Genomic DNA, 16,746 nt, shown 5'->3' with positions numbered 1-16,746 from the left:
GACTTAAGGTCCCCATACACGGGCCGACTATAGCTGCCGATATCGGTCCCTTGGACCGATTCGGCAGTTAATCGGCCCGTGTATGGGGAGAGCAGAGCGGCCTGGCCGACCGAGATCTGGCCTGAAATTGGCCAGATCTCGATCGGCCAGGTTAGAAAATCTGGTCGGATCGGGGACCGCATCGGCTCGTTGATGCGGTCCCCGATCCGACTGCCCCATTGCCGCCCACATAATCCGATCATTTGGCCCCAGGGCCAAACGATCGGATTATTTTTTTTTTAACCTAAATGCTCCCCGATATCGCCCACCCGTAGGTGGGGATATCGGGGGAAGAGTCGCCAAGCGAGCGGATCTGCTCGTGTATGGCCACCTTTAGCTTTATAGCCTATATCTTGTTATTCATTTAAACTCTGTAATCAGGAAGATTATTGGAACAATGCTTTCTAACCGTTTTGCGCTTATTGGTAATGTCTGTCACATTATTTCTCTTTAATGTTGCACATTAACATGATGATGCTTATTGGCTTAATCAATTAAGTAAAATGATTGTGCTTCCAAAGTTGATGTCCTTGTTGATTATTCAGGGACAGTTTTCAAGTATAAACAGCACTAAAGGAAAATTGTGTCAATTGCTCTGCTCTACAATACTGCACTACTCCTATTTGGTTCTAATTTGTTTGAACAGGACAGCCGCTTTAGGCACAGAGCAGATATCCTGTATGTGTCACCACAACCTTTAATTAAACACATGACTTAGTTGGCTCTGAGCTAGATGGCTGCTGAACAATAACACAGAAACCATGGAAAACTCATTATACTTGCTGCCTTTTGAATAGCTAATACTGGGTTGGTGGGAAGAAACCACAAGTAATTCCTACAACTGCTGGCACCCCACTAAAATGTAAGTGAGGAATTTTCCCAATAATATGTAGGTTTGAAAAAAAAACAAAAAAAAAAACAAAGAATCACTTGTAGAATTTCTAAATGAGACTAGAAAGGCTGGTATAGCAAGCTTACAGCTAAGGTGCTTTGAAGTGCTGGTGTTGAAACTATTTTTATAAAATTCATGACAGTACTCAGTAGATTAATTAAAGCATGTCCTGGTATGGGTATTATTATTATACAAATAGGTCTTTGTTTTCTCACTGATTAGACTTGATTTTAACTAAGCTACCATTATTTGATACTGGTGGTAAATCAACCTTTTAAATGTTGTTAGTAGGCCTTCATGTTATAGAAGGACCACTTTTCTGCAAAACACCAGGGAGCAGATTTACCAGAACTCTAACATCTTCTCTTTTTTTTATTTTAAAAATTGAATAAAGTCATTTCCATGAATGTCTTACATTTACAAAAAAGTCTGAAAAAAGCACAAGATAAGTTGCAAAAATTCCGAATTTTTCAATTGTCTCATGAAAACTGACTTTTTTGAATTATTGCACATGAAAACAGCATCAAAAATCCAAAGCCTCTAAAGTTTCAAAGCAAAAGAAGAATCCTCCAGGGAAGGGATGGGACATGTGCCATTGACTTCTACATGATCTCACCAAGTTTTAGCTTTTTAGCCATTTTGACGCATAGTAAATATCAGAAAAGTAGCAACGTTTTTCTACAAATTTTACTGCTAATCAGATGATTAGTAAATGGCCCCCTAGGTCTCAAGCATTCTGTATAGTAGCGCCTGTAACCAAATTTTGTGTTATGTGTAAGTCAATGTATTAATCTGTCCCAACTTGTGAAGTATGGTATAACACAACTAACCAGCTGCTAAATCTTTGGGGGGGAAGGGATACAGGATTATATGCAGTTACATTAGTTATCACCTTCGATACAGAGTCTGGTACACTTTGGAGTATTGGTGGTGCTTGGTACATTTTACACATATCTTAAAATGCATTAGGAAAGAAAGATTTAGTTAGTGACTTTTTCAGCTACTGCCCCATTATATACACATATGCACACACAAAATAATATTTGTAAGACTTTTGTTAGTCACTGAGGACTTCCATGACCCTACTGTTTATAAGGATATAAGTTACTTTATTTTCATGGCTCTTGTGTATTATATATATATATATATATTGAAGAAAAGACCAGCAACACCGGATCTATTGCAAACAATCAATTTGATTGTTTGCAATAGATCCGGTGTTGCTGGTCTTTTCTTCAATATTTAAATTCTTTTACCGTGCACCTGGGACAAGGATTGAAGCGGTGTGCCACCCTTGGTTCGATATATATATATATATATATATATATATATATATATATATATATATATATATATATATATATATATATATATATATATATATATTATACAATGTTTAAAATCTTTTTTTTCTTTCCAGTTTGGCTTGATTTGAGAACACAATCAACTGTAGAGCGACTTTTGAAGAGAATTCCTGGCAAAAATAAGAATTTTTTCAAGGTAATATGAACAGGAATAACATTTCCTTATGCACGGTTTATGGGACCATTATTTGCATAATGTGTCCAATGTTATCATCAGGAATAGGCAACCTTGCTGCCATGGCCAATGTAAGATATATCACAGCTGGCTGAAAAGGACCCTGCAAACGATCTGCTTTAAGCTACTGTCTAATGTTTCAAGTGTAATGATGTGTCAGATGGAAAATGGCCACCGGGTAAAACCTGCTATTTTGTTTTAGGAAAATGTGACAGTGCTGGGGGCTATGCAGTACAAATTATATCATTTGGGGGGTGGTGATGTGCCTAACTTATATAAATGGTTGGAAAATGTAGGGTTTACATGTCCTTTAAAAATAATGCTTCTGCTGTAAATTTCCCTGCAACAAAAAAAAACTGTTTCTATTCTGCCTGTGCATTAACTTGTACTCTGTTTAACTTTCCAGAGTCGGACTGGTCTTCCACTTAGTACTTACTTCAGTGCAGTAAAAATTAGATGGCTTCTAGACAATGTGGAAGAGATTAGACATGCAGTTTCAGAGGGAAGAGCAATGTTTGGTACAGTAGATTCCTGGATCATTTGGGTCAGTGTTCTGTGCTTTATTAATTTAAGTGAATGTTCATCCTGGCCTTTCACTGAATCTCTCAATCCCTTCTTATTTTAGTAAGGATTCAAAATTCCTAAAACCACAGAAATTGACTGTAAACTGCCATGCAAAATATATGTAATGATCACCCATGTTGGCGCAGTACCAGAAGTCTACATCTGAGTCTGCACTGGTGTGTTTATCCCACCACACCCTGCTCTATGTACTCATCATAACCCATAGCAGCTACTCCGAAAATAGCAGTTTCATACAGTTAGAAGAATTTAAGTAACATTTTGATTGGGTGCTACATTACTATACTGCACCTTTCTTAAGAAACTATGCCATTATTAATCTTCTGTTATGTGTTGTTATTGCGAAAGACTTAAAACATCTTAAAAATATAATTAGCTACTTGGACTGTAACGATACCTAAGTTATATGTTTGTAATACATAGGGTTTGTTACATGATATGTAAAATACTTAAAAATATATGAAAACATTTTGTACTTGTTTCTTGTGTATAGAGCCTGACTGGTGCAAAGAATGGAGGTGTGCATTGTACAGATGTGACCAATGCCAGCAGGACAATGCTGTTCAATATTCACACATTGGAATGGGACACAGAGCTCTGCCAGTAAGTTGTAGTTTAGTGACAAATGCTAATGCATTTGATAAAAACATTGGAGTGTTATCATTCTGCTTACATCAGTAATATAGCATTATTGTGTGTAACATGCCTGTGAGCATACTATTTTGTTACAAATTGTGGTATAGGCTTATCATAAACATAAATACTGTAAACATTTCTCCTCTTGTCTGAACTGGATGTGTGGTTTGCTGGTGTTACCTATCTTGGGCTGGCTTACTGGAGGCTCACAGATATGGCAATCCAAAATATTATTACTAGTAGTAGTAGTACTAATAATAATAATAGTAATGTTGCCCAAAGGCATACTCATTACTTTCTATGACACCATAACTTTATTATATAAGTATGGAATAGTTGGAACCTGGAATTTTCTACATAAGTGATTGTTTCCCAGATGTAGAGCACCAACCCACCCAAATTGTTTTGCCATAAGCATGGGTTTATGCTGTCTGCATATACACAGTACTGGTAAATGGAATCAGTCAAAAGTGACACATTTTTGGTTTATATAGGACAATATCAGAAAATGACATAAAGTGGAAAACAAATGGGTAGCTCTGGGCTATATCATCCAAGTGTTTTATATCTAGATACAGTATATAGATTTATATCTTCGGAGTTATACTGGCTCTCCAGCTGCTACAGAACTACATCTGCCAATGTGCCGTAAAAGACTTCAGTTTTCAGATTATTTTACTAACTGCTGGAGAGCTAAAGTATACATGTATTCTCCTCTGAAAGCCTAGGTCTATATTTAGATACAGTAAGATTTGGAAGACAAAAAATGTGGTTATTAACGTTCTGAAAAAAACGGTAAGTTCTTCATGACTGGAGTGATGACATGGGATTTAAATGATAAGCGAAGAAATGTTTCAGTACAATTTTCCTCTTTGACTGTGCTCTGATTCTTTTAAGACAAAACTTCTTTGAACCAGATGTCCCCCTTAATTTTGTTCTGTGAAATATAAATATGGTTCGTTGTACTGTAAATGTGTGTGGCAATATTGCCTACATTTTTGTAAGACCGAACACAGCCACATTTTTATAAGATGGAGGCTGAAATGCAGAAATTTCTTTGATCCTGGCATAGGAATTGGGTATAGGATAAAGAATACACATATGATAAAGAATTTTAAGTCAGTAGGATACTATTATCGCTATATAGTAACTGCTTTTCCAATTTGGAAGACAAACAGGCGAAAAGTAAGCTGATTTAAATTGGAAATACCTCAAAGTCTGTTCATGCTTAGAAATAAAGAAGCAACTACAACTGTTCTCATCACCAGGAAGGCATAATTTGAGCTGGAGTAAGAACAAAGTAAGCATTGCTTCTCAGTATGAGTGAGTAGATATATAAATAGCGATATATGGATGTGAATAAATACAAGATAAAATACAGTTTGACAAATGTATAAACCAACACTAACACCCATACAATGACATCCAGGGGCAACTGCTGATACACCAACATGTGATACTGCTAGAATAAAACTCACAAGATACATAAACAAACTACAGTCTAACATATATAGGCAAAGCATAGTCTAGTCTAGTAACTTTTTTTGGCCTGAGCAGCAATGTTAAGTTTTGTTGCCTGTCTTTAAACAGAGTAAGATATAAGTAACAGTAGGGCAAAAGCTCAAAGCCTGCATTTTTTTTGTGCCCCTGGTGAAGATCCCCACTTTTTTTGAGGGTTGAAACATGTTGGATTAACACATTTAGTGCCCTTATATGTTTATATATGACCCCTCTAGTGAGCACCATACATGCTTTTGTGCTAGCTATCAGGTGTGCACCATTATTTCTATCATTTTTATTATACTATTTAAACAGTGAGTGAGGATAGAGGTTGGGGCATCCACTTTAGGCGAGTTGTTTGTGTTTCTGCTGGCTCTGCATTTCATTATTGTACAGCATCCTTAAGAGGCTAACTATATTAATATGTTTTAGGTTTTTCGATATACCTATGGAATTATTGCCAAAAGTCAGAAGTTCATCGGAGATCTATGGTCTCATGGTAAGATATGTTTAATTTTCTTTGTTCCTCGTTTCCCTTTGCCATATCTTTACAATATAACACCCTTCTTATTTTGTTCTAATAAAGTCACCAATAACAAGCATTAGTGTACATCCCTCAAGCCCAAAAACAGCAATGTAGCTGCTACCCATGTTCCAGCATGATGCTACTGAGTTACTAGCGGATATCGGCAGCTCTGTTTGTCCCACAATACCCCTTTTAGTACTTATGATTTTAATGCTAACATTAATCTGCTGAAAATGTAGAAGATAAGGAAAGGTTTCATTCTATTCTTGGTAAATATATAGTGCTACTTGCACACAGCACTTTGCTTTGTTCATAGAATTCTTTAGAATATAATTCTATGAATCTGATTGCATGTGCCTTTATTTTTAGGCAAATTGAATTTCTGATCCCATAGGGCTGGGGGACCAAGGTTGTGCTCAGCTGAAAATAACAGCGGTCAAATAACCCTTTAAAGAAATCAATGTAGAGAAAAAAGTAGAAAAGAAATAATCCATGAGTAGTCCTAAATTTATAAATTGTAAATACATCAATTATATTTAAAAAGGAAAGAAAGACCTATATTAAATCTGCTGCTACTTGTCTATAACTCATGGAAGTACAACTTTGAAGAGAACTCCAAGCAAAATAATCATTTTCAGAATCATTTATTTGCCAGTCAAACAAGAACATGTAGATATATATTTCTATTTATTTATTGCATGCTTTGTCTACATCACATATATTTAGTGTTTTTTTTTTTCTTGTACAGTCCCGGAAAATCATTTTTTGTTTCTTTTTGCATGACCATGTGAATTACATTTAATTCACATCCATACATTTGTATCAAGGGAAATTAAAGTAATGCCTTGGTAATTCCATCTTTAATTCCATCCAATCTTTAAAGGTCAGTGTAAGCCACATAGTTTGTAAATAAAACAACTGATATTTCTGTATCCCTATGTACTTTGGTGTGGTTGTATAATTGGTTTCAGTGCATATGCCAGGGATTTTCTGTTTCCTCATGTGGCACTAACTGGCTTTTAAAAGAAAAAAGAAAACTATTTCTTATGACTTTATTATAAACTTTTTTATTATCTTTTTGCATACCTTAGAAAATCTGTCCTAGCCTGGTGAGTAAAGGCTTTTATTGGGCTTTGCACCAGTCACATGTTCCCTGCATTTTTGGGAATACATCCAGGTCATTTCCAGTCCATTTCAAATGATACTTGCTTAATACTTACAGAAGATGAGACAAAAATGGGTGACAAATCAATAAATACAGTTTGAATAAAATCAGTACAGTTGAAAAACTTATGGGTATATAATGTAATGGATTTTAAGATCTGTAGGTATGTGTTAAACAAAATTATTTAATACAATACTGACAATTTTTCCCTGCAAACTGATAGCAGGCTCTATTGGTTGTGACTGTTCAGCTCAAATCAGGACTGTATCTCCAGTTTAAGTCAAAGAACCTATCTGGCACCATCACTGCACATTGGTCTGGCTTTTATATTGGTATTAAATGAATGACTGGATATGTACTTGCATGTACTCACCTTGGGGCCTCACACAGGATTTGTTGTAATGTTCTCACTCAAGGCGTTTGTCATCAAAAAAGGGGCACCATTAATTGTTGGACAAGGTCAGGGGCCTGGAACCCTGTTTATTGGCTTGCTATTGGCTGTGGTCTTTGCAAATACATATTTTATGTAAACTCTTGTTGTACAGATGTCACGGGACTAAGAACAATTTAAGGATTTAAGATTATATTCAGGATTCATTCCCTTAACAAATTCTGGTATGTAAGAGAAATCTTTCTGTTTGCATTTCTAGAAGTCTGGGGCTTTGACTGGAGTTCCAATATCTGGGGTAGGTATGAAAATGTTACTTTAAATGACCAAGGAATCTTTCTTTCTTGCAGCTGTTGAGTTGTATACCCTAACTCCCTAGAGCTGATGTCTTTTTTCATATGGAGGCACCTCGGTCAAAAAAATCTAACTTGAGGCAAAGCCTAACCTTCCCATTAACAATCAACACCTGGGCTGTGCTGCCAATTCTTTTGCCCCCAATGTGACTTAAAAGTGCCAGTGGTGTCAAAAATCAAGTCTATTAACTAAATACATCATTCTCCCCAAGTAATATGTTCTGCAGCATTTCCACTCCAATATTCTTAAACACCGTTTTTAAAACTTTTAATGGGAAAGAATAAATCCTCATAGAAATCATTTGAGCAGAGGGTTTAGTGTAACGGCCATGCGACTTTTTCAAACGTATCACATGTATACTAGTATTGTGTTGCTAGTAATGTTAAAGTAAAAGTAGTAATGTTGCTTGACGGGGACATTTGTTGTCTCTGACTACTAGAGCAATTCATACTGTTTTATCTAGAACAACATTATCCACATAGGATGAAAAATTCTCCATTTTTAAAAGCTAAAAATGATTATCTATGTTTGTTAGTATATTTAGCATTTGTAATTTTCTAGTAACCATTCATATATTTTTTGAACTGCATTAAATACTGCTTCCTATTAGGATGCTTTCTCAGAACAATAATGTGTTTTGTTTTGCAGTGTTTAGGAGACCAGTCGGCTGCTTTAGTTGGACAAATGTGTTTTCAAGATGGACAAGCTAAAAATACGTAAGTCCACAGTCTGGTACAAAAATGCTTTGGTCCTCAAAGGGGTTGTTCACCTTCCAAACACTTTTCGGTTGAGTTGTTTAAAGATAGTACCCCAGAAATAAAGACTTTCATATTTTTGAATGTTTTTTTAACATTTAAGTTAAAAATTTTATTTTTCTCCTTCTCATGTCTCCCTGGAGCAGCTCTGAGAGGGGGAGGGGGTCACCGACTCAGTAAACTGGTCTAACTTGCTTACATTGATCTTTGGCCCTGAGTTGTTGAAGTCAGCTATAGCATTGGAAAGCAACTGAAACACCTAAACTGAAAAAAGTGTTTGGAAGTGGGCAAAGACTCTTGTGGGGTATTCAGTGTTGTATGTGGTCAGTAGAATGTTTGTTTTTTCTTAGGACTAAAACACATTACAAGTTTTTTTTTTTTCTAAGTTCTGAGTCCAGAGGCTTTAATACACATTTATGTATGTGAGGTCATGTAAAGTGTTCTGTGAGATCAATCATTTCTGTGTGTGGACTAGCACACAGCTTGGAAAAAAAAACAAATGGAGACTAGAAGAGCAGGAAGTGGTTGGTTTGTCCATGGTACAAAATGTTTTTTAAATCATTTAATGTCATTCATGTTGTTATCAGTCTTTGGTTATACCTCAAAAGGTGGACAAATTGTGAACCTGCAGCTTCATGCAGTGAATTTGCATCCCCCATCTTAATGACTCTGCTGATTTGTATGACATGATTTTAGTATAATCTATTCCTTGGAATTGTGGCCCAGTAGCTGAAAAAAAATGGACAGCAATTGTGTATAGAAAAGTCCCTCATAGAGTGATAAATAGAAGGATATGTTCAACCCTTAGCTCAAGGCTTGTTTTCCATAACCATAAAAAATGGGTTTAACAAATTATTTATAGTAATTTAAAATAGCTTTAAAAAAATGTGCAGTGACAAAGTCATAAAAACGCTGCACATTTGAATTGGCATTTAGTGACCTCTAGTGGCTTATATAGAAAAGCACAGTTATGGAGCTCTTCCTCATGGTGCTGATCATGCCAATGTTTTATTTATTTATTTTTGCTTTTAATTAAATGTATGAAATGATATAGTAATTTGGTGGCAGTATTTTTCCCACATACCAATATCATTTATTGCAGCAAGCAAACATTGGAGTATTATGTTCTGCATAATTATTTAAAAAAACTCTTGAAGGAATAGTTCAGTGTAAAAATAAAAATGGGCAAAATAGACAGACTGTGCAAAATAAAAAATGTTTTCAATGTTTTAGTTAGGCAAAAATGTAATCTATAAAGGCTGGAGTGGGCAGATGTCTAACATAATAGACAGAACTCTACTTCCTGCTATAGGGCTCTCTAAGCAGTCAATAACCAGTGACTAGAGGGTGGAGGGCCATATGGGACATAACTGTTCAGTTTGCTTTTGAATCTGACCTGCGTGCTCACAAATTAATGGTTATGTCCCATGTGCCCCCCCCCCCTAAAGTCACTGACTAACTAAGAGGTTAGAGAGCTGAAAGCAGGAAGTAGAGTTCTGGCTATTATGTTATATACTGTATATCTGGTCACTCCAGCCTGTATAGATAACATTTTTGCCTAACTAAATATATTAGAAATATTTTTTTTATTTTGCACAGCCTATCCATTTTACCTAGTTTCATTTTTACACTGAACTGTTCCTTTAACTATTAATATTATTAGAAAGTATGAATATGTGATAGGATTTCTATCACCCATCCATGTAGGATTGCTGCATAGCTATAATTAGAATGGCAATCTACATAGCCTAAGCCAGTGATCCCCAACCAGTAGTTCGTGAGCAACATGTTGCTCACCAACCCCTTGGATGTTGCTCCCAGGGGCCATAAAGCAGGTGCTTATTTTTGATTTCCTGGCTTAGAGGCAAGTTTTAGTTGCATAAAAACCTGGCATAATGCCAAACAGAGCCTTCTATAGGCTGCCAGTCCACATAGGGGCTACCAAATAGCCAATTATAGCTCTTATTTGCGCCCCCCAGGAACTTTTTCCATGCTTGTGTTGCTCCCCAACACTTTTTCCATTTGAATGTGGCTCACGGTATAAAAAGTTGGGGATCTCTGGCCTAAGCTATAGTTTCCCATACCCTCTGGTCCCTACTCTTTTTACATTTACAGAATAGTACCCCTGAGGTAAGGGCTGAACTAACATAGGTACAGCACCCTGGAACCTCATTTGCTCACACATGTAGCATAAGCAATTCTTATGCTAGGACTTATAAATATTCTTGCTGTGGGCCCTCTGCTGTCCTTTTCCCCCATTACCAATAGATACAGAATGTTAACTAGTTACTTGCATGACACTACTGGAACTTGATAACTAAAGAGAGCAGAACCTGGATGGAATCACAGGGCATTGCTTGGCAACAGCTTATTATAGTTATAGCTTTTTTCAGTTGTGTGGATAATTATTATTAGCTTGCAAAGAGACCTTATAGACCATATATCAACATGGCTTTCTCCAGCTAGCCCAGTTTGCCAGCAACCCCTTTTTGTGTGCAGAAGATCAGCAACGTGTCAGATTAACTATTGTGTGTGTAAGTGTATCCTGAGCTACCACTTGATCATTTTTTCTAAATAAACTGTATAATGTCTTATAGCACAAAATAAGAAAATTAAGTGGACTAGCTGTACCTTAACCCCCAGGGTTTGTTTGATAACCTCATAACCTTATTTTATTTACATTTCTTCTCATTGCAGATACGGTACCGGCTGCTTTTTGTTATGCAACACAGGCTCAAAGGTGAGTAATCTGCAACCTCTCATTTTACTCATGGTTTAGGGCTTAACATTCTCTGTAGAAAAAAATGTGCTGGTGTGTCTTTTTAAACCAAAAATGTTACTATTAGATTATGTACTAAATAATACGTTCATTGGTTCTAAGTGGCAGGGTTTTGCGGAATGTGGTCCTCCAATACACTGGCGACAGGTCAGCTAGTATTCCACACATTCTTGTCCCAAGCTGGGCAACAACAGGCCACAAACTTCATGTGCAACTGCTGTGCTTGAACTAAATAGACCATTGTGACATTCAGTGCCTCTTACAAGAAACTGTGTGGAGGGGGGGGGGGATAAATACAAATTTACTAGTAAATGCTAGTTTTGTTGCACTAGTAGCACACAACAAGGGCAAGGTAAAAGTTCAACAGTATTTCTGTGCCCCATGCTCTTATGAGCTGAACCCTATATTCCTATTTTTATTTGTAACCCTTGATTGTTAAATTACTGTAACACCCCTGTTGGTTATAAATGATTTTAAAGTGCTGCATAACTGGCAGTACATAAAAATAATGATTATGATCCCCCAGCATTCCATTACAAATGTAAATTCAATTTAGACGTATGATGCTAAGGGGTTTTTTTTTTAACATGACACATACCATGCAATGCCTTCTGTGCATCTAATTATCTAATTCTGTTCTTTTGGTTGATCTTTTTTTGGTTATTGTGATGTTTTTTTCCAACAGCCTGTCCTCTCAGAACACGGCCTCTTGACAACTGTTGCCTACAAGCTAGGACGGGACAAGCCTGCATGTTATGCCCTGGAGGTATGCTCTCACAACATCTCTCATTTATTTTATTGTTTCTTTTTCTGCTATAATATTGCCGATATAAAATGTAGATTTAAAAAAAAAAAATGTGTACGAAAGATTAGTTTTTGGAGCCCTTCTGGGAATTTAATAGTAAAACTAGTCAATATTTTGGTCCCTGGAAGGAACCTTCCTCAAGACGAGTTTTTGTCTGAGGAAGGTTCCCTAAGGGGACCGAAAAGTTGCCTAATAAACCTTTATTTTATTTTTTCACCATTTATTAAGTTCCATGAGGGCTCCATTTATTTATTTTTTCTTTATTCAAGATCATTTTCTTGGTAGCTCCTGAGCGATTTCATTTGATGGACATGGGAAGCATTGTAACTCTTATGCTTCTTTATATCCTTATAAATGATTGGTAAATTAATTAGTAATAAACAATGACCCATTTTACTTAACTGAATCTTGAGGGCGCCCTGTTTTAAAATATGAGGATATTAGAAGTACTTTGCCTGCAGCATTGTGCCTACCTATGGTCATGGAATAAAGTACCTGCTATTTTAAAATATAACTGAGGGTTATTTATAAACACTTGCCAAAATTGCTCCTGGGCAGTAACCCATATCTTGGGCCACTGTCATGGGGAGAGGGGGCACAATTGTGTCAGGCCCCCCTGAAATCTTCTTTTGTAAGGAGGCCCGTTTGTGTAGCAAAAGTTATGCAAATTGCATAAGTCATGCACAAAGTTAAGCCTAAACTTACGCAATTTACAAAACTTATGTAAAAACTGCTTAGAAAACTACGTATCGAGCAAAAAACAATGCAGAGCATTTTTGCAGGGACAAATTCCATTCACCTTCAATGAATTAAAAAACTTAAGGTAAATTCCACTGCCCCCAATGAACTTGACTGGCTTATTAACACATTAATTATTAATTTTAACTACTTATATGGACTGCTTATTATAGAGTAACATCAGCTGTTTATATTAGGAGCTAATTACTGAATTATATCAGTGTATTCTACATAAATTTTGTAGCAGGGGAACCACTGGTTATTGGGTCCCACAGCAACATCATCATTCGACCCCTACACAATTTTTACTTAACTTATGCAAAAACGCACGTTACTTTCAAAGAAACTCACTTATAAGCTCCACTGACCCCCCAATTAAAATACTGACTTATTAGCACATTCATTATTTTTATGAACTACTACAGACTAGTTATTGGGCCCCTATGCTTATGCCATTTATGTATCTTATGCAGAAACATACGTAACTTAAAAAAAAAAAACGTATGTAACGTACGTATCAATTCCACTGATCCCTCAATTAAATACTGACTTTTTTAGCAGATTAATTATTTTTATGAACTACTGCTGACTAGGTATTTGGCCCCACAGCAAGATCACTGGGCTCCTAAACTTACACAGTTTACAGAATAAAAAAATAATAAAAAGTAAAAGTAACAATAAAACTGTAGCCTCACAGAGCAATAGGTTTTTTGCTTTTGTAAAAAGTGACCCCCATTTAAAAGCTGCAGACAGTTAGAAGAAGGCAAATAATTCAAAAACTATAAAAAGTAAATAATGAAGACTAATTAAAAAGTTGCTTAGAATGGGCCTTTTTATAACATACTTTTTAACTTAAAGTTGAACCACCCATCTAAAGGTAGAAAATGGGGTTTCATTTTATATTTTGCCTATTTGTTTATAAATATATGTATGCCTGAAAAAGAGATAATGATGCCTGACCTTTTTTACTAATATCAATTATTAGGCAGAATGCAGGGTTATGTTAGTGGGATTGCTACACTGTATTCCAGTTTATCATTGTAGTACCTCAAACTACAAATCACTGAGTGGTTTGTACATATGCACATATTTTAGCCCCTAAACTAATTAAATGATGTCTTTACAAAGTAATGTCTATATTACACACTGTAACGCTGCCAACTAAATGTCCAAAACTGCAGAAGATATTTTATTCCAATTTTAGTGTTTGTCATGATAAAAGGATTGTGGTTCTCATGTCATGCTGCTTCTTTTGTTCATGCTTATGCTTTTTAAAAAGTGTACCAATTTGCTATAGAGTGACTGTTTACTCACGGACAGAGACATTAATGTGAAGTTACTGTGTTTCCTATCTCAATGTGCTGTTTAGGGATCAGTTGCCATAGCAGGAGCTGTGGTGCGCTGGTTGAGAGACAATCTTGGAATAGTAAAGACTACTGAGGAAGTAGGTAAGTTATCAGAGCAATATCCCACAATCCTTCAGACATAGATGCTTGCCCCTTTATATTTTGATGAATAAATATATATAATATATGTAAACCATGAAAATTTGTGTAACTGAATTAAATATGTATGTATTTTTATTTATGGCTTTAGAAAAGCTTGCTGCTGAAGTCGGGACATCATATGGCTGCTACTTTGTTCCTGCATTTTCAGGTTTATACGCTCCCTATTGGGAGCCAAGTGCCAGAGGGTAAGAAGCTGTATCTGTGTATTCTAGTTTAAACTGTCAGGGTGAAGGTACCCAAGGTGCTGCCATGGCAGAAGATTTAAGGTCCACGAGAGTATGGTTATGGGCACTGCAGAAAGGGACCTTTAACGTTTTATTTCTCTCCTTTTTGTAAGCATTTCTTTAATCAATTACAAAGTAGTACCTCTTTTCCTAACTGTCCATTTAAGAAATGCAATTTTGAAGTTTATTTTTAAAAAGTGAGGTTTCCAATATTGGCTTCACTGATGTATTTTAAGTATTAATATATGACCCAGTCAGGATGCTGTATGAGAATCCTGGTGTTTCTTTTGAAGAACCCATGGCATATATGTAGAAGAGCGATCCAGTAGTTGCTTCAGGCAGTGGGCAAACAAGCCTACAAAAAAGTTCATTTTTTACTGACAAAGAATTGGGGTGGTCTCCAAAATGTACAACCTGCAATATTTTTGAGAGTTAAATACATTTACATGGTTTCTGTTACTGGATGAAATTATAGTTCAGGAAAATATCATAAACCTAAAATAAGGGATGCACTGAATCCAGGATAAGGTTCAGGAGTCAACCTTTTTTGGCAGGATTTGGCCAAATCCAAGTGCCTTGCTTATCCGAATTTGAATGCTTAAAATCACGTGACACGGAAGTTGAAAATTTTTCACCCTTCCTTCAGGATTCAGTTTGGGATTCTGACAAATTTTTAGCAAAGGAGTCGAGATTTGACTGAATCCCCTAAATAGTAGGGGATAAGGCAGGATTGCTATTAAGATTTGGGGCAATACATTTTCACATTTTAGATTTCACAGTTTAGAAGGGTGATGTAGACAGAACAGGAGGCTTGCCCCGGGGCATCACTGCATAACATTTAGGTTGCTTAGATTCTTAAATACTGATATATTCATCTTAATACATAGCCAATGTGGCATGTGAATAACTAAGCTGCAAGCCATGTTTGTTGAGGTTTGTTCTTTAAGGTGTTATGAGTGTCAGTCATTGGGTGGATAAGCAAGTGTAGGGGTTAATACACATAAAACGCCTGAGCCATTGCAGTTCCCTTTTCTCATAGTGGGCAACTTGCTTTGGCCTTAGTGTTATTTAAAAGTTGCTGCCTGCAGTCTGTTATAACGTGTTTTTCAATTACCTGTCTTCTCTTTCCCTCTTAGTATCATCTGTGGTCTCACCCAGTTTACAAACAGAAACCATATTGCATTTGCTGCTCTTGAGGCTGTGTGTTTCCAGACTAGAGAGGTACTGTAGACTTATGTAATTCCCTTTCTGTTTGACCAGAGACTGACGATCTGCAGCACTATGGGTGCTGTTTCATCTGACAACACCTGACTGTCAGGTTATTGTAGGTCCTAAGCAGTTACTTTTCAATAGGAAGATCTTTAGCCTGCCCACCCTTCCTTGTATCTTCCTTATAGATGAAAGCAAAGACCTTTGTTGCATCGTTACTGGCAGAACCAGCACTGCAGAGAATACAGGCAGATAGTGTTTTGAGCAAAATACATTTATAAATAGAAAACTGAAAATTTTTATTTAATGTATGTTGCTTTGAGCGACAGTATCTTTTATCCTGAAAAAAACAAAACAAAACAGTTTTTGGGTGGAGGAGTATAATGAAGATGAAGGGAAGCTTCCCCAAAAAGAGATTAACTGCTATATATACATACATACATACATACATTTACCCTTGTACCTTAAAGAGATACTGACACCAGAAATTAAATCTTTTTGCATCTTTCTCAACATTGTCTTTGCATGCTTCTTATAATTTGCCTTAAAATATGTGCCCAATGCTTTTCCATTACCTCTCTGCTCCCCCATATCCCTCTTTGAGGGGGGCACTATGTTTGAACAGCAGCAGTCCATCACCAATTACTTACAAAAACAGCCCTATAAGTAAAAATGATCAATATGACCTATAGGTAACTTTTAATGAACATTATTATTTTGACGTGTAGCTTTTTCAGTGTCATTATTTTGGAAGCATTTGGATTTGCTTTGGAAATTATATGACCTGTGCTTTAATTCCAGATTCTGGATGCTATGAACAAAGATTGTGGTATTCCTCTCAATCAACTTCAAGTTGATGGGGGCATGACAAGCAATAAAATCCTCATGCAGTTGCAGGCTGATATCCTGTGCATTCCAGTAGGTAAGACTGTTTTGCCATGATTTTCAGCTCTGCATATAGAATTATCAGTAAATAAAGTTATAATTTGTATATAAGTTTAGTTAAATCAAGGCTGTCTATAATGTCTACTCCTATCTTAGTAAATAAATGATTTAATCAGTTAAAATAAAGGCGCAGTTCACCTTTACACAGTGTATTTTGAAACT

At 36.2% G+C, this 16,746-nt stretch overlaps 1 protein-coding gene across 3 annotated transcripts in view; it reads left to right on the top strand.

Moving 5' to 3' along the window:
• gk (glycerol kinase) overlaps window positions 1-16,746 on the top strand; it is a 52,333-nt gene that overhangs the window by 23,924 nt on the left and 11,663 nt on the right. For 2 of the 3 annotated variants that reach the window (XM_012956243.3, XM_012956242.3), the window contains exons 5-17: window positions 2,352-2,431; window positions 2,877-3,014; window positions 3,546-3,655; window positions 5,621-5,687; window positions 6,806-6,823; window positions 7,530-7,565; window positions 8,270-8,337; window positions 11,074-11,116; window positions 11,841-11,921; window positions 14,068-14,146; window positions 14,295-14,391; window positions 15,567-15,651; window positions 16,441-16,561. In XM_012956243.3, the coding sequence (XP_012811697.1) occupies window positions 2,352-2,431; window positions 2,877-3,014; window positions 3,546-3,655; window positions 5,621-5,687; window positions 6,806-6,823; window positions 7,530-7,565; window positions 8,270-8,337; window positions 11,074-11,116; window positions 11,841-11,921; window positions 14,068-14,146; window positions 14,295-14,391; window positions 15,567-15,651; window positions 16,441-16,561 (1,023 nt within the window). 3 annotated transcript variants of the gene reach the window in all.

The sequence above is a fragment of the Xenopus tropicalis genome, chromosome 2, assembly GCF_000004195.4.
Source record: "Xenopus tropicalis strain Nigerian chromosome 2, UCB_Xtro_10.0, whole genome shotgun sequence".
Classification (NCBI taxonomy): domain Eukaryota; kingdom Metazoa; phylum Chordata; class Amphibia; order Anura; family Pipidae; genus Xenopus; species Xenopus tropicalis.
The sequence above is the reverse complement of the archived record's forward strand: the minus strand, read 5'-3'. Positions and strand labels throughout refer to the sequence as shown.